This window comes from Mobula birostris, chromosome 26, assembly GCF_030028105.1.
Source record: "Mobula birostris isolate sMobBir1 chromosome 26, sMobBir1.hap1, whole genome shotgun sequence".
NCBI lineage: Eukaryota > Metazoa > Chordata > Chondrichthyes > Myliobatiformes > Myliobatidae > Mobula > Mobula birostris.
In genome coordinates, this window is record NC_092395.1 from 31759308 (window position 1) to 31777766 (window position 18459).

At 41.4% G+C, this 18459-nt stretch overlaps 1 protein-coding gene across 3 annotated transcripts in view; it reads right to left on the reverse strand.

Moving 5' to 3' along the window:
* Positions 1-12744: 12744 nt before the first annotated feature.
* LOC140188070 (cortexin-1-like) overlaps positions 12745-18459 on the reverse strand; it is a 30082-nt gene continuing 24367 nt past the window's right edge. For all 3 annotated transcript variants that reach the window (XM_072244011.1, XM_072244012.1, XM_072244013.1), the window contains one exon: positions 12745-15748. In XM_072244011.1, coding sequence (XP_072100112.1) covers positions 15354-15635 — 282 coding nt within the window. In that variant the 5' untranslated portion in view covers positions 15636-15748 and the 3' untranslated portion in view covers positions 12745-15353. The remainder of the gene's footprint in view (positions 15749-18459) is intronic.

An 18459-nucleotide genomic window follows, 5' to 3' on the forward strand; every position in this document is an offset into this window, starting at 1 on the left:
ATCAATACCCATCATAATTTTGTATACCTCGGTCAAATCTCCCCTCATTCTTCTACGCTCCAGGGAATAAAGTCCTAACCTATTCAACCTTACTCTGTAACTGAGTTTCTCAAGTCCCGGCAACATCCTTGTAAACCTTCTCTGCACTCTTTCAACCTTATTAATATCCTTCCTGTAATTTGGTGACCAAAGCTGAACACCAGATTCGGCCTCACCAATACCTTATACAACTTCATCATAACTCTTATACTCAATACTTTGATTTTAAAATCAATTCTAAAAGATAGAGGAATCCAGAGCTGAGTAGCTAGGACAAGGGTGATATGTTCTCTCATCATGCTTCTGGCTCTAGCATCAGGGCTCTAAATGAGCTAAAGTTTGATATTAGATTTCTTTGTAAGGCCAGAAAAAAGTGCATTGCAGTAATCCAGTCTGTTTAATAGGAAGATGGGATGAGACTGCTCGCTAGCAGAGCTGATGCTTCCGTGGAATGGAGAAGTGTAGCACACCTGACACACCTACCAGGCCAGAAATTTCCCATTTTGTTGTAAATCACTCTCCCGTAAACTCCCTTACATGAGGATCTTCTGTTGATTGCTTTCTCATGGTGTTTTCGGATTTCAGTGGTTTAAGCACAATTGCACAAAATGTTGGTTCTTTCTGCCACCTAGTGGCCCTAAACTGAAATTAACAAAGGTGGTGGTGTCATTTTCAAATGTCTGGCAAACCTGACATCAATTGGAGGATAATTTATTTTACAGTGGTAAACCAGGGGAGATACCCGGGTTTGTCAGTAGTAGGCTTTGGAAGCACAGGAGATGCCATTACCTGGAGGGAGTGGCGGAGTGTGCAACACTATACATTGCAAATGCATTGATTATCCCATCAACTGGGATATAAAAGGCCTCTACAGCTACAGTAGTGGAGATTAAGGCTGTCTGTCTCTCTCTTTCAGTCTTTGGTCTTCTGCCTCACCTTCTCCTCACTGTCCTTCTGCCTGTCTTCCTTCCTGAGGTAAACATGCAAAGAATTCTAATTTAAAAGTGTGATTGAAAATATCTTCAAATTCATAAGCTCAAACCACCAAATCAACTGATCTTCATATCACAGTTGTTTGTAGGGGGAATTGCTGATGCAAATTGCATATTTGTGTTTGGTGCCTTGGTCATGATCTTGTTGAAAGGCAGAAAATGCTCTAGCTCCCATTTCATATATTTTTTATTATAAGAGATCACATTTCAAAAGTGCTTTAGGTGGGAATGAGTATTTTGCCTTGCTTCACTCAGCATCCTCCTGCTGCTCCTTGCAGCACAAATTTTGATATTTTCAGTGTTACCATAGATTTGTTTTCCAATCCCCAATTAAGTTTCGCATCTCCAGGTACTGCCGCAATAACACATCAGCGTTGAAGCAAACTCTTTTTAGTCATTTTATTTCAGGAGGTGGACACTGCTGGCAAAGCCAGCATTTATCTTCCTTCCCTAATCGCCCTCGGGAAAAGGTGGTGAGCCTCAGCAATCCTTCCGGTGAAAGTACTTCCAAGTACCGTTGGACAAAGAGTGCCAGGATTTGGACCTGGCAGCAAAAAGACAAGCAATATATTTTCATGTGAGTATTTTGTGATCGGGAAGGGAAGCTGGTGGCCAGTAAGTCCTGGTGTTTCCATCCACAGGATGAGGTCCGGGTTTAGGAAGGGCTCTCCCAGAAAAGTCTTTCATCTGTGAAATGAGCCGCCAGCACAACTGATGCATGCTTACTCAATTTCAACATTTAAGAGAAGTTTGGATAGATACCTGGATGGTAGGGGTATGGATGGCTACAGTCCCGGTACTGGTCAATGGGTGTAGGCAGTTTAAATGGTTTTGGCATGGACTAGATGGGCCAAAGGGCCTGTTTCTGTGCTGTACTTTTCTCTGACTCTACGACCTTGAGACATAACAAAACACTTTGAAGCTTAGCATTTTTGAAACTGCTGTGATGTAGAAAACTTAACAGGCAAAAACCTACAAAAAGCAAAATGACAATGACCAACAAGAGAAAATCTGCAGATGCTGGAAATCTGAGCAACACACACAAAATGCTGGAGGAACTCAGCAGGCCAGGCAGCATCTATGGAAAAAAGTACAGTCGACGTTTTGGGCTGAATCCCTTTGGCAGGACTGGAGAAAAAAAAAGCTGAGGAGTAGACACCTTTTAAATCTACTCTTCAGCATCTTCTCTCCAGTCCTGCCGAAGAGCTTCGGCCCAAAATGTCGACTGTACTTTTTTCAATAGATGCTGCCTGGCCTGCTGAGTTCCTCCAGTATTTTGTGTTATGATAATGACCAGATAATTTGTTTTAATGATACTGATTAAAGAATAAATATCAACCGTGTGATCAGGAATAACTTGCCAGCATTTCTCCTTTCTTTTATATTAATTATATCAGACTAAAACCTATCATAATGGACTATGACAATTTTATTTAATTAATCATGTAAAAATGTTATTAATGAACAGCTACATGTTTATTTAAATATATACAACTTTATTTAAGGTTTGGTTAAGAAATACAACACAGCAACCATTTCCCATGTGCACACATACATTAACCAGGTAAGAAACACTTAAATCTATACAACACTTACATCCACATTTGCACTTTCACCATATTGGTTATTAACCATATAACTATCACAAGATCATCCAGTGCTAAAGATCAATGACCTTCTGATGTCACAATATCAGAAACTTTGCAAAGAACGCAGCGTTACACTGCTGAGGCTTTGAATCAGAAAGCAATATGTAATGAATCCTCCACTTTACCGAGATTTCACAGGGGTGACTACATGGGACTGAGAACCTTTTCATTTCATTGTTCATTAAGACACATCATCTCTTTATATGCGTGCCCACTTCAAACCACCCACACTCTCAATTATTTCTGCATTGGTTGCCATGTGAACACTTCTCGAACTGCGCCTCCTTTCCCTGTAAAAATAACAACAGCCCGTTGCTGATGCTGCATGTGTGGAAAAATTAACGCTCTGGTATTTCTGGGATTCTGACTACTTCTCATGCTGTGATCCCAACAAAGACACTGCAATAAGTGTCATTTATGATCAGCTGATGTTATTTATTCAGTGAATTAAATCACAAATAGCATCACCAACAGTAACTTAACCAAGCTGCTCATTGCCACGTGTGAGATGGCATCACCGCTTGAAATAAATTGACAGAATAATTCAGCTCACTTAAGACTGGATGCATGCAGGTCACTGGGGATGTATCTGGTCTCCAGCTGGTTTCCGGGTGTCATGTGTATGGGCTGAGACTGACCTTGGGTGCTTTGCGTCTGAGATGAGATAAATCTCTGTGTGTATCTATTACACCTAGCTGAGGCTGATCACTGGATGCATACGTCTTGTCCTGATTCTGCTCCTTATCCTGAATGACCCTCTTCAGACTTTCAAATGTAATTAGCAAATGTGCATTATTTGCCATTTTAATCTGATAATGTTGTGATCGACGGGAGGAACTTGCAGAGAGGACACATCAAATCAAAAGGTGGAAATTAGATGGTGCTGAGCTTTGTTACTGGTGGGACGAAGCCAAGACTGAAGGAGATGATGACTTCTACTGTTTGAGATTGCATTGAGTGGCTCACAGTCTCCCTGTCCCACTGTGATGTGCAACAAGTTCTTTCCAACATGGCTTGAACATGGGTGTGTAAAATTGGTCATTGAAAATCAATAAAACTGCAGATGTTGGATACCTGAAATGAAAACAGAAAATGTTGGAAAAACTCAGCACATCAGACAGCAAGAGCGCTACAGATGCTGGGTTTTTCAAGGATGTTCTGTTTTTATTTTAAATTGAAATCACTGTAACAACAGGGCTCACAGTTCTTTCAAGCCAAGCAAAGTCCCTGGCTTGGGCCACATCTGGTTAATATAAAGAAATTTTATTCCATCAGTTCAATAACAAAACATTTACAATAGAAAAATAATGTACCTTTCCTATAATCAGCCACTTCTGTAAAAATATTATTGTTGAAATACCAATGGATACCCTGTTGAACTGCCCTAACTAATATTTAGAAAGATATAAGGATATTTTAAGAACTTTTAATGGGACACTCTAAATGATTAAATATCACATGCAGCACCATCACAGGAACCTTAAAAAGCAGCTCCCAGAACATCAAATACAAACTGGAGATTCATTAAATTCAAAATGAAACTTTGTCAATTTTTGGGAAAACCCATTCCTACAGCTTATTTTAAAGTAAGCTTTACCTGATTTTGAGGAGAGTCAAAAATAACTTTTCTCCCTAATATGATGTGCAGAACTTGTGAAGCTCTTCGCTATTAAATACCTGAATATAATGCTAAATACTGTCTAAACTACCAAGTTATACATGCAAACCTTATACGCGTTCCACAACGAGTCCAATATTTATTAAACTAAGTTCATATAAGACTCTTTCTTCTGAGTCTGGTATTCATAACATGAGACTGTGATCTCCAGTTGAATTCATTCAGCTTAAATTTCACTCAGTTTACATTTGCCACAGATTTTTAAAATCAGAACTGTACAGATAGTACAATTGTGCGTTGGCCTTAAATTTAACAATGTGACATTTCTCTTTCAGTTTTGTGGAAGTATTGACCCATTCTCTTCAATATGATATCAAGGCTGGAGATCAAACCATTGTGCATTTATATTCTTTCCTGGTTATCCATTTGGGAATAATATGTGGAATATTTCATACACACTTCAGTTTCTCCTGTCAGAATAAAGGAGCGCAGCTGTAGTAGGCTTGATGGTCATCCTCTGACCCACCAAATAATTGAGACAGATCAAAATCAGCCACTGGCCTGCTCGAGCCCATTTTTCTGTTCCACCTGGGCAGGTTCAGATATCTGATAGGTTGGGCTTTCCATTAACACATCTAACCCAATGGTGGAAATGTGATTCAACACTCTGCTCATTTTAAACATGTATTTTGTTCTCTATGTGAGGAATATACAGTGTTGTCTTTCCTACTCTAACACACACGGCAGATAAAGAAAACATTGGATGCAGCTTGCCTTCTGCAGCTATACCACTTGTCAAAGTCTGTTACTAGAATTCATGTGTATTATAGAATCTGGCAAAGTTTGCATCATGTCAGATAAGCATATCCCTTAGGCACTATTAGAGGCAAGATGATATGTTATGCTGCAGTATCAGTATTTGTAAAATGAAGAAGCCAGTCAGAGTGGACTACATGGTACTTGGAATTCCAAGATCATAATGGGCGCTACATACAGGAACAGCTCAATCCAAACACACAATTAGAGTTTAACAAGCCATTTCTAGGCCATACTGTTCCTAGGACCCAGATGTTTCACATTATCATGGTCAGCACTCCCTAACACATGAAGGCACCAAAAAAAAAATCAAAGATGAAAGTCCAGGTGCCAGTGAGTGAGAGAGAATTGTTCTGGTAGGCTTAGAGAGTTCAAACTGGTGGATCGTTGGGTAAGAAGGATAAGAAGAGGAATGTGGAGTTTGCCAGGTGAAGAAACCCAACATGTCTTCTGTCTAACCTGCAAAAATCTCAAATTGCCTTATCATCTCCCACCATGAGCCAAGCATACTCATTTTAAACATGCATCCTTCAATATAACTAGTCAATACTGTAACATAGAATATCCAAATGCGTATCTATAGATGCCCCAACATCTCATTTAGAACATGCCCTAGCACTTGCTTAAGCCAAAACATGTTCAGCTGACCAAAGCATATTGATGAACAGGTGAATTAGGATAAGAGTAAGTGCCAGGATTAGGCCTAGAAGAGTTAAACTTAGAGTTGGTCTTGGTCCTGGGACTTAGGTTAAAAATGTAGATCAAGTTTGCACTCAGGCTGAGGCAAGCTAAAAGGGTGAGAGAGAATATGAGCTGAACTACAGATAAGGTTAGACTGGAAACAGGATTGGGATTATCAGGAAATGAGAAAATCTGTAGATGCTGGAAATCCAAGCAACAAAATTATGTGTGTGTGTGTGTGTGTGTGTGTGTGTGTTGTTGGGATTATCAATGAGGTTTTCATTGCGGCTAGGCATGAGATCAAGCATACAGCTTGGTTATGACTAAAGCTTAGGCTGTTGCAGGAATTAGAATTGGTGTATTATGTATGGGGTATTACAGAAGAAAGTTCACTTTCAAATCACAGGCTTTTAAAGATGAAGAAATTTATTACATCAGCTAAATACCAAATTAACATTGTCACTGACTGATAACCTTTTATTCTTACCAAGCATCAAGCACTACCATGACATTATTTATTTCCTGAACGATCCATGTTTACGATTAACAGACTGTTCCAGCAACGTATATCAAGCAGACAACTTGGCAGTGTGCTCAGGCATCAAAAGCTTGCCTGAACATCAACAACTCACCAAATTGGCTTATCCCACACTTAACCCAAGACCCCAAGAAGGGAAATCAATTGAACATTGTACAAGGAAGAGCCACCCAAAGGCTCACGAAGGGACTCATTCAAATTGTCTGCAAATATTCATTAAGAAGGCCACACAGTGTTTTGGAACCAAATCATTGACCTAATGTTCCTCATTTCACCTTCACAAGTTCAGAAGGGGAAGATGAAACACATTGGGTGACCTTCTTGGCCATCTCGTCAATACTTGAAGCAATATTCTGCAAGTTCTCTGAGAGCTCACCTAAAACAGAAAGCTCTGTGTTGCATCATCTCATTGGTCACTGGGAGAAATGGACGTGCTAGATCATCAGCATCTTGAGTTCCTCCATGAAGCACATGAGGACATACAGATCGACAGCAACTGCTCCAAGAGAGATGGACAAGAGGAGGAGAGAGTCCCCAGTGTCCCCCTCTTCTGGGCCTCGTCCACTGCCCTGCCTAAGGACACGTATGCTCTTCCTGTGCCATCTTGCACCATGTGCACACTACATACAGCACATTGCATGGAACGGGAGCCCATGCACACCGCTCTTCAAAACTTGCATCCAATGAACCCTTCCAACTTTCAGATCACAAAAATCAGCAGTGAGGACCAAAGCTGTGAGCTGGATCCAGGCCCTGAAACAGGTTTAGTGTGGCACCCATTTTGCCCAAAGTAGCCCATAAATCTTTAAAGGGTAGTCTGCAAGCAATGTTAATGAGGCAAAAGGGATTTGAGAAAATTACACATTTGACAAGAATCCTGTCATTTCTCAGCTGGGACCCATGTCAATCTTAGACTCAATTATCAGAGAGTATCCCCGAACCTCATTGACAATCCCATCTTTGCCACCACACCTGACCACACCTGCAGAATGGACTTTCCTGCAGGGAAGAGAGGCCAGATACTCTCCTTTCTGCTCTCAATTAGTTTAACTACATGAACGATTTCCCTTTTCAGAAGCATCTAATACTTATTGATCTCATGCATCTCAATTGCTTCGGTACAAAATGAAATCAATAAATTCAAATCAAGGAATCCAATTGCCCAGAAACAGACATTAATGCACAGTAACAGCCTAGAACAGATCCCAAGCAGTATTTTAATAAGTCTGCTCAATCCAGAAATGAATTTGAAAGCTCAATTATTTACTAATGAAAAACGTTGTCTCGTTTTTACTGCGCACTGTACCAGCAGTTATGGGCAAAATGACAATAAAAAATGACTTGACTTGACTTGACTAGACTAATGGCTACAAGGCATGTTCCAGTGTAGACTGAAGCAATTCAACCTTGAGCATTATGTTAATATTGTTCTCAATCCTCAAGTCCAGCCTAGAGATTATTGGAATCTTAGCTTTACAGAAAGTAGCACTGCGATTATCAGCTAGTGGATATGGATAAGGATAGGATGTTTCCTACAGTGGGGGAGTCTTGGACTGGAAGGCCAGAATAGAAACCTGTCCCTTTACTAAAGAGATGAGGAGGAATTTCTTTAGTCAGAGGGTGGTGAATCTGTGGACTTCATTGCCACAACTGCTGTGGAGGTCAAGTAAGAGTGGAAGCTGATAGATTCTTGATTAGTCCGGGTGTCAAAGGCTACGGGGAGAAGGCAGGAGAATGGGGTTGATAGGTATAATAAATCAGCTATGATGGAATGGCAGAGCATTCCATGAGCTGAATAGCCTAATTCTAGACCTGTGTTTTGTGGTCTCATTTTTAATAGCCTAATGACAAATAAGCTATTCTAGGGCTTCCAGCCAGGTACAGGTATCGATTTTTACCAATTTTCAATGACAAACTCTGCCATCTTCATCAGGGATTATTCCTGTGCATGTCTAGTCCAGTGGTATTTATACCCCTGTATTCCGTCCCTCCTGATTGGTTAGTCCTCATCCAACCAGGGTTCCGCTTTCCCCCCTTGTTTACAATCGAATTTCAGTTCTTACTTAGAGTGAGACCTTCATCTTGGTTAAAATTCAAAGATGACCTGGGACTCAGGATGGCTGGTGTTTACAGGATTGCCTGTGAATATGGAGCAGCGTATATATCGGCCAGACGGGGTGCACAATGGAAACCCGCATCAAGATGTATCCATTTGGGTTACATTAGAAATTGGCGGTAGCAGAGCATTACATTTGCAATGGCCATATGATTGACTTTGATAGAACCAAACTGTTGTGCCATGCCAATGGCTTTTGGGACTGTAAAGGCAGCCATTAAAACAAAACTAGGGAGAAAGGATTTTAGCAAAGATGAAGATCTCACTCTAAGTAAGAACTGGAATTTGATTTTAAAACAAGGTGGGACAACAGAAACCTGATTGGATGAGGACCAACCAATCAAGTGGGACAGAATACAGGGGTAAATATACCACCGGACTAGACATGCCCAGGCATCATCCCTGATGAAAATGGCAGAGTTTGTCATCGAAACATCAGTTATAATCGATACCTGTACTCGGCTAGAAGCCCGAGAAGTTTAATCATCATATATGCCAGGAAAGCACTAGATCCTTTCTCAATGAGCAAAATGTCTGATATATTCCCCCAAAATGACCTTACTTGTTTTTCCAGCTATTCTCTTCCCCAATGACTCCAAGTTGGAAGGGAGGATACGTTCAAGGGATCTCAGATATGTGGGATATTCCGAAGAGATCATTAGGTTCTTGCTGTCATTTTTTTCCATGCAGCTGTGTGTTTTAATCAATGGACCACATTGATCTGGAGTGAGGAACCTGTCTCTGATCCACAAAACATCACTCCCAGAAGCAGAGGAGATTTTCAGTCCATCTGTCTACCTCGCAGGAAACTTGATGATGAAATTAAAGAACACGGGATTAAGAAAGTCATATTAAAGAACAAAAAAAGGTAGCTGTTGGAGGTCGTTTAGTGGCCAGTGTTGGATTTGAAGGCAATGATGGGCAATGGCATCCAAGATTCATTCCTGTGGTCAAACACCAGCCAGATGGCCTTGCTAACCAACTTCCATGCTTTCTGCACCTGGGAAACCCACAATCTACACAGGTATCAGGTCACTGGAAAGGAAGCAGAATGTTTCTCTAATGAGCATAAGAGAACTTCCTGTGAGACAGAAAACAGCAAACTGTGAGACCTGGCCTGTGCCTCATGCAGGGTTCCCTAAAGATCAACTTGCAGGTTGAGTCAGTGGTAAGGAAGGCCAATGCAATGTTAGCACTCATTTCAAGAGGACTAGAATACAAAAGCAAGGATGTAATGCTGAGGCTTTTATTGGTCAGATCACACTTGGAGTATTGTGAGCAGTTTTGGGCCCTTTATCTAAGAAAGGATGTGCTGGCATTGGAGAGACCAGAGGAGGTTCACAAGAATGATTCTGGGAATGAAAGGGGTAATGTATGAGAGGTATTTGATGTACTCGCTGGAGTATAGAAGAATTGGGGGGGGGGGAGATCTCATTGAAACTTATCGAATGTTGAAAGACCTAGATAGAGTGGCTGTGGAGAGGATGTTTCCTATGGTGGGTAAGTCTAGGACCAGAGGGCACAGCCTCAGAATACGGGGATGTCCATTTAGAACAGTGATGAGGAAAATTTCGTTAGCCAGATGGTGGTAAATTTGTAGAATTCATTGCCACAGATGGCCAAGATATTAGGTATATTTGAGGCAAAGGTTGAAAGGTTCTTGATTAATTAGGGTGTCAAACGTTAAGGGGAGAAGGCAGGAGAGTGGAGTTAAGAGGGATAACAAATCAGCCATGACGGAATGCCAGAGCAGACTTGATGGCCAAATGGTCTAATTCTGCTCCTAAGTCTTATGGCTCCAGTTCCAGCCTGCAAACATAGTGGCTATAGTCAATGTACTAGCCACAGTCCTCGCCCGGTTTTGAGACTGGAATTGTAACTGGAACAGGGGAAGTTTCAGTGAAGGTATCTTGCACGCTAATCCTCATTGAGGATTGGTTATTGGGACTGTTCCCAGAACACCCTGGGAAATGGAGGTTCCTTCAGCCTTTCCCAGCTATTTGCCCTGTTCTCCTCATTCTCCCAGCCATGCCATCTCCAGTGGGACTGCCTGTCTGTACCCACAGAGTTGGCAAAGAACTTTACCTCACTGATCAGCATGTCCTGCAGACACTGACAACTTTACCTACTCCAGGAAGCAGCCAACGCTTGCAGAATTACAGCAAACTGCAAGTGGTTGATGATGGCTGGGTCAGGACTGGTGGAGCTTCTTTTGCTTCTGTTTTTTCCTTGGTCTCTCAGATACTGGAAACGGTCATTTAAAACATGAACAGAGGTACTTCATAAACGAAAATCCAACATGATCTAACATACTACCTCTGGAACTTTCTACACCAAACACTACTGGACCATGAGAGCAACAGGTCACATGATATAATCCTTAAAAGGGTGAGAGCATTAAAGCTACATTTTTACTCCATGCACCATACTACACATATTTCACATATTTTACACCCTTCCTTTAACAACAGAAAGGGAAAGGAATCAAAACATCTAACTGACCTTAGCGCGGTACGTAAGTTTTCTGCATCCTACCCACTTTTGTCCGAACTGATTGTGGTACTGTTCTCACTATGAGCACCAGTAGTGCATCCTTGTGTCTCCTTATCTGCTTTAGTCCAACAAACCTCGTCCATGGTCTCTTTAAGATGGCACCTGTTCCCCAATAGGAGACTTGGTAACTCCTTATGATGTAATCTGATCCAGGTGTCAAGTCAGTTTGTGTCAAGTCACCCGTGCTTTCTGCTGCATCTGTAGTTGGTCTGATGTGGGCATCGTAGAACAGAACAACACAAGAACGAGCTTTTTGATCCGCCACGTCTGTGCCGGTCACAATGTCAGTCTAACTAATCTCAGCTGCCGTCACATGATCTGTATCCCTCTATTCCTGCTGGTCCGTGCATCTGTCTAAACTTGTCTTAAACATTGCTGTAGTATTGGCTTTCACCACCTCCCCTGCCAGTGTATTCCAGGTACCCAACATTCTCTGTGTAAAATAAAATTGTCCAAACATCTCTTTTAAACTTTCTCCCTCTCATCTTTAGTATTTTATATTGGGGGGGGGGGGGGAAATACTGACTACTTTTCCTATCTATGCTTCTCATAACTTTATATGCCTCCATCAATCAGGTCACCCCCTCAGCCTCCGATGCTCCAGAAAAAGCAATCCAAGTTTGCTAACCTCTGCTTATCATTAGTACTCTCTAATCCAGGCAACACTCCGGTAAACTTCTTTGGCACCCTCTCAAAAGCCTCCACATTCTATATGTGACAACCAGATTAGCACACAACACTCCAAATGCGGCCTAACTAAAGTTTTATAGAGCTGTAATATGGTTTCCCAACTTTTATACTCAATGCCCCAACTGTTGAAAGCAAGCATGCCCGTACCCCTATGATGCCTTTTCAGGGAGTTATGGACTTGCACCCCGAGATTCATCTGTACATCAATGCTTCTAACGGTGCTGCCATTTACCGTATATTTTCCTCTTGCATTTTCCCTCCTCAGATGCATCATCTACACTTGAATGGACTTAACCGCATCTGCTTTTTCTCCACCCAAGTTTCCAACTGATCTGTATCATGCTATATCCTCTGACATCCTTCACTTTTCCCCAGAATTTAGATTGAATCTATGATTAAAAGATGGTTGCTTTTAGTTCTAACATCTGCTCAGGGATAACCTGTTCAGAAAGCTATATGTTGGGCTCAGCATCTCCTTCACTTGTCTTTTTGCTGGATCTAACCTCAGACCATCTCTGGTGGTCAAATAATCCATTAAGTAAAAGAACTCAATTTTTGCCTTTTCAAGTTTACTTTCTTTAACCTGCACCTCAATATCAAGGCTTTTAGCTTGAGTCAACGGTGTGCCTCCAGATTTCATCTCTCCATTAATTGTGTATATGCCCTGCTGTTGCCCAAATATCATTTCTAGCCTTCCTTTTGGATATCTGCATATAATTTTCCGAAGTGAACTCTATCGCACATAACAACTGTTCCCTCAAGGATTAATCCTGGATTCCATAAATAATCTTATCTCTTGTGAGTGAGCCTTTCCAATCTGCAAAATAGCAAACGATCTGCTATTTATCTTTCCTCCGTGTTGAAAATGCCAAACCTGCTCCTGGATGTAAAATCTCGTAACAGTCAACAGTTTCATTTCTAGGCAATTTGCAATGTGCTTGTAGCATTCTTAATGCATTCTTCTGAATCTTATTTGCGGACTTTAGGACACAGTGCAATTTTCTCCGCACAAGACCATTGAGTAACAACAACAACAGCTCTTGTCAGTCCTGGTTTATTTACTGCAGCCAATTCAATAGATCATCGTTGAGACAAATTACATGCCTTGTTCATCCAGAGGTTCAGAGAGCTCTATTTAGTGATACAACCTTGTCTTTCAGAATATGCCAACACTATCTCAATTGGGAGGGGGTCAATATATGCACATTCTGCTCATCCAATAGTCTGATTTGATCACGCATATAAATTTCATAATTCTACCAACCGGCCCTTCCGGTACCATGTCTCAGTGTCTCCCTTATTCAGACCCTAAGATAATGCAAACAGTTAACAATTTAGAATATCAAAGAAGGTACTTTATTAACAAAGGAGCGATCATTGCTAGACAGCATGTATATATTGCCAGTTGGCCTTCTTTGAAACAGACTGCTGCTAAAACTTTCTATACTAACACTGTAGCAACACCAAAAAACAGTCAGTTACACCATACTGTCCTTAAAGGCCTAACAGTATTAAAGCAACAATTATTGTCCATAGATTGACACTACACATAGCACATTCTTGCTACTGAACACTTCTCCAGTTATATTTTATGGCATTCAATTGTCTGGAATTCCCAACAGCCCCGCATCTGAGTCAGTAATTCAGCTGGCATGTAAGTCGGGGAGTCCAGGGTACAAGCAGGGTATGGGGTGAGAGCCCAGAGTTGGGTATGTGGGCCTGATCTAGGGCTAATGTCTAGAACACCAAGGGGTGGGAAGGTAGGGAGCTACATCCGAAGTGTTTGAAAACCCCCCTCTCCCACGGTTCACTGGGAAATTTATTATACTATACTACACGTAGCCTCTGAAAAAAAAAAGAGAAATAAAAGTGTGTTTGGGTATTAATAAGAAATCTAGTGGTCTGGCACTACCGAAGTCCCAGGGGTGCTGGAGTATCAGAGTGTTGCTGTACTCCAGTTTAAGAAGGAACCTGCAAATCAACACTGCATTCTAACCGATATCGGGATCCAGAAACTGCTGGAGGAAGTAGTAGAGGTGGACAGGTACATAGATAAGAAAAGTTTCAAGGAATAAGGACCAAATGCAGGCAAATGAGACTAGCTCAGGAAGGCACCTTAGTCAGCAAGGACAAGTTAGGTTGAGGGCCTGTTCCCTTGCTGTATAACTAAATGATTGTATCCCAGCGTCAAGAACAGAAACCCTACTCTTTAGCAAGGGGTTAGTCTCACATCTGGAATTGGGACTAACTATTCTTCAGAAAGATTGAATTGTGGAGGATTTTGTGTTGTAATTATAGACTTAGTCTCAGTCAACCAAAAGAAATGTATTTATATGCTGCCTTTTGTGATAAATTGGACCCATTTGGTGTTTCTTAAGACCACAAACCTTTGTCCACACGTTGGAGGTCATGTTGGGATCAATGAGAACCCAACATACTGCAAATAGCATGTAAGGAACAATCACTCCAGCCACAAGTACTCATTTTGTTCATTTAAATGTTCCCTTCAAGGCTATCTGAGGGAAGCCATAGTTTGCCTGAGTGATTGATCCTTGTTATGGCCTTGGTGAATTTTTAAAATTTATTTGATTTCTGTTCTTTAAAGCTCAGGATGTAAATAAAATATCTGATGAAATTCAAGTTATTTTTTGAAAGAGGTTGCATACACTCATAATGTAGTTTGCTTTTTGTCTCTGAGGCTTTATTATAACGGGTGACCTATACAAGCTTTTGTGATTCATACCAACTCACACAAGGACAATATACCAAGTCAGTACTGAGAATCATAAGGGTGTAATTTAGGAAGATTAGTTGTATGTACATATATTAATCCTAGTTTTTTCCATTTTAACTAGAAATGTCCCCAATTAACGACCAAGTTTTTCTCAGGAAGGTTGGGTAACCATAGAAATTCGATCCCCCTGCCTGGAAATTGTAGGATTGTCTGTTCATGTTTTGTAGCACATAGAGGAACCAATATATGCCACAACAGAGAAATGAAAAGAGCTTTTAAAAGGTGGAAAAGCAACAGCCTGCTCAAGTAACACTAATTGCATTAACTGTGAAATCCAGTGGAGGTCTTGTAAACCTTTTAGACCACCCATGTGTTTAAGGAACTTGCCATAACTGTCCAGATCTTGGAGCTCGGAACCGAAATGAAGCCGCTGTCTGGGTCCCACTCTCTCCCTTGCACACTCTCACTTTCCAGTGTACCTCTCGGTCCCTCTCGTTTGACAATCAGAAACACCATCCCGGCTTTTCAGTTGCCACAAACTGTGCCCTGCTCCTTGTCAACGCAATTCTCCCTTGTGATCAGGAGAGTCGATCGAGACTGATGTGAGCTATGGGAACAATGACAGGATTTTGGACTACATCTAATTAAGGGGGTCACGGGCATCGGTCTGCCAGGCAGCCCCGACAGCTCCACATCCAGGAACTGGGAGACAGTGACTCCGCTGTTAAGTCACAAGCTGATATAACAATGTAACTCACTGAGTAGCAGGCAGCACATCTACAGTGTCTTTAGACACCGTTAGCAAGCTCAGAGACTGTACGTCCTAGAAGGTTACCCCTTAAAATTACAAAGAGGAAAATTATTCATTAAAATAAAACACAAGAGAAGATCAGCAGCAGAGCAGAGCAAGGTTTGCGGCATTTGACTTCACACCAAGGCATAGTCAAACTGTCCCCTCTCCAGCCCATCTTTACCATCAGACCACGACGAAGCAGGCATCCTGCTATAGGGGTCCAATAATATCCGAAAACATCGGACCACCAGGATTATCAGGAAAACCAATAAGAAAATTACAAATGCAAACACGGTTTTTTGTTCAGCCCCCATTGGAACTGAGTAAGTGGAGTCCCCACTGAGATACATGGACGTTGAAGCCAACAGCTCATCATCTACTGTAGACATGTCATTCATTGTGGCAGCATTATTCATCGCCTGGTCTTTTTGTGCTGGATTACTAATTAGCTCTTCAAAATGTTAAGAGGAGATCCTGTTCTTTTCATCACACTGCCAAGGTCGCGCCAACGATCAAGCTGTTACACCCTCTGCAAAACAACAAACAAAACAGTTAACTCTTTGAGGATTGCTGCGGTGCCTGTGACAAGGTGCCTTATATGAAGTCTCCAAATTAATTTGCAGCTTACAGTCGGACACTAAATTATCAGATTATGGAGCACTGCGAAAAAACTGTCACTTATAACCATGAGTCTTCCTGTTTGTTGGGCATGTGGCCAAGTGGTCAAGGTGTTCGTCTAGTTACCTCAAGGTCGCCAGCTCGAGCCTCAGCTGTGGCAGTGTGTTTGTGCCCTTGAGCAAGGCACTTAACCACACATTGCTCTAGTTTCTGTGCGAGGAGTGGCGCCCCACACAGACTTCCAATCTGCGCCTTGTAAGGCAGGAAAATGCCCGGCGCAGGCCTGTCATGGTCGGAGTCGATGTTCCCTCCCCTTCCCGGTAAAGGAAAGAATCAGCACAGTCAAATGAAATGAAATTCTGCTACCAAGTTTAAGGTCAATGTGTACATGATGCGGCAAACAGAAGCTTATACCACAAGACCATAAGGTACGCCTCAAGCTCTTGAACAAAAGGGGATAACTACACTCATCTATTGAGATGTTCCCACAACCAATGGTCTCACTTTAAGGACTCTTTAGCTTGCTATTTCATGCTCTTGTTATTTATTGCTATTTATTTATATCAGATTTTTGTTTTTTCTGCTCTACTTGCTCTTTCATTGATCCTGTTAATAGTTACTGTTCTATAGATCTGCTCAGTATGCCCGTAGGAAAAAGAATCTCAGGGTTGGACGTGGTGGTATGTACGTACTCTAGTAATAAATTTTACTTTGAACTTTGAATTTTGATATAGTTGCTGAATTAGGCCATTTGGCCCATCGTGTCTGCTCTGCCATTTAATCATGGCTGATCCATTTTTCCTCTCAGTACCAGTTTCCTGCCTTCTCTCTGCATGCCTTCATGCCCTGACTAATCAAGAATCTACTAACCCTTGCCTTAAATAAACCCAATGACGTAGCCTCCACGGCTGCCTGTGGCAAAGAATTCCACAGATTCACCACTCTCTGGCTAAAGAAATTCCTCCTCATCTCTGTTCTAAAAGGATGCCCCTCTTTTCTGAGGCTGCGTCCTCTGGTGTTAGACTCCCCCACCACAGGAAACATCCTCTCCAATCCTCTGCACACCACTCTGTCAAAGCCTTTCAACATTCAAGCGGTTTTAATCAGGTCTCAGCTCATTCTTCTGACTTCCAGTAAGTTGAGTGCCAGAGCCATCAAACGCTCCTCTTATGACAAGACTTTCAATCCCTGAATCAGTTTCCTTTGAACTCCCTCCAAAGTCAGCACAAGCAGCTTCTTGCTACTTACACATGCCTTCACCCTATAATGTTAAGCACTATGCAAGAGGCCTATCAAAAGCCATCAATTTTAAGTCCTGGCACAAGGCCTTGCTTCTTAATTATCTGTAGGCTTACACTCATTCTATCAACTTTCATTCTTTTGTACTTTTGTGGTGCCAACATACTGATGCTGAAAACCATGTCAACAGCGCCGTCAAGAATCCAGTACCAAGCAACTTTCAAATGTAGGCACCATCACATTTAATCCTGGCCAGCCCAGAGCGGAAATTTACACACTTGCACTTTTCTAAAGCAGTAACAGTACTGAGACCGTGTGCTCAAATTAGCCATGATTAAAGGGAACAGCAATTGAATGATCACCCCCTATTTCTCTGATCAAGCAAATGATCACAAGATCAATATCTTACAGTGATGTACTTGTCTTGCAATAGAGTGAAGGATTCCAGCCACTGATTGTAAGGAAATATGTAGAAGCCTTCTTTGTTTTATTTTTATTTTCATCAAGATATGATCACTCTTCCGAGGGTGAGACAGCTGCTCAGTGCAAACAGCACATGAAAGCCTTTAAATATTAGTTGTCTTTAAGGGAGCCAAGTAAGAAAGAATTTAAATTACTACTCTTACTGCTTAGTAGGAAAGTTAATAAATGTCAATAATGTAAATAAATTTTAAGAATGTGGTGTCACTTTTGTTAAAAAAAAACATGCTCAGGATGTTGTTTAATCTAACATAAGGGTATAGTTTGCATTAAGGCTCAAGGAAATTTTCCTGATTCATGATTCACAGCTGGAGTTTAGCCCAGCTCATCCTGTTTGCAAATGGCTAGCTAAGATACTTTGATCCCATTTTTTAAATTACTTTTTTAAAAAATTCCGGTTAATGTCATCTGACAAACCTTTGTCTTTCTAACACAATGGACTGGATAGGCTAGTCTGTATTGCAGCTACATTTACTGTATATACCATCCAATATTCATTATAAGCACCAAGGTGGTATAGTGGTTATTGGAACACTATTGCAGCTAGGGGCATCGGAGTTTGGAGTACAATCCCAGTGCCCTCTGTAAGGAGTTTCTGTACACCCTCCCCGGGGAGGGCATGGGTTGTCTCCAATTTCCTCCCACAGTCCAAAGACATACCAGGTAAGTTAATTGATCATTGTAGATTGTCCCATGATTAGGTTGGGGATAAATTGTGGTTGTTGGGTGCTGCTGGGTGGCACAGACTGATGGGCTTACTCCACACTGTATCTCTAAATAAAGAAATGAATAAATTAGGTTATAATGGAAGTAAATGCTAGGATTTGAGTTTATGGGCAAACACTCTGAAACTGTCCACTTTGTACAAACCTCCAAGATAAATTTTTGCTCCTGTTATGTCAA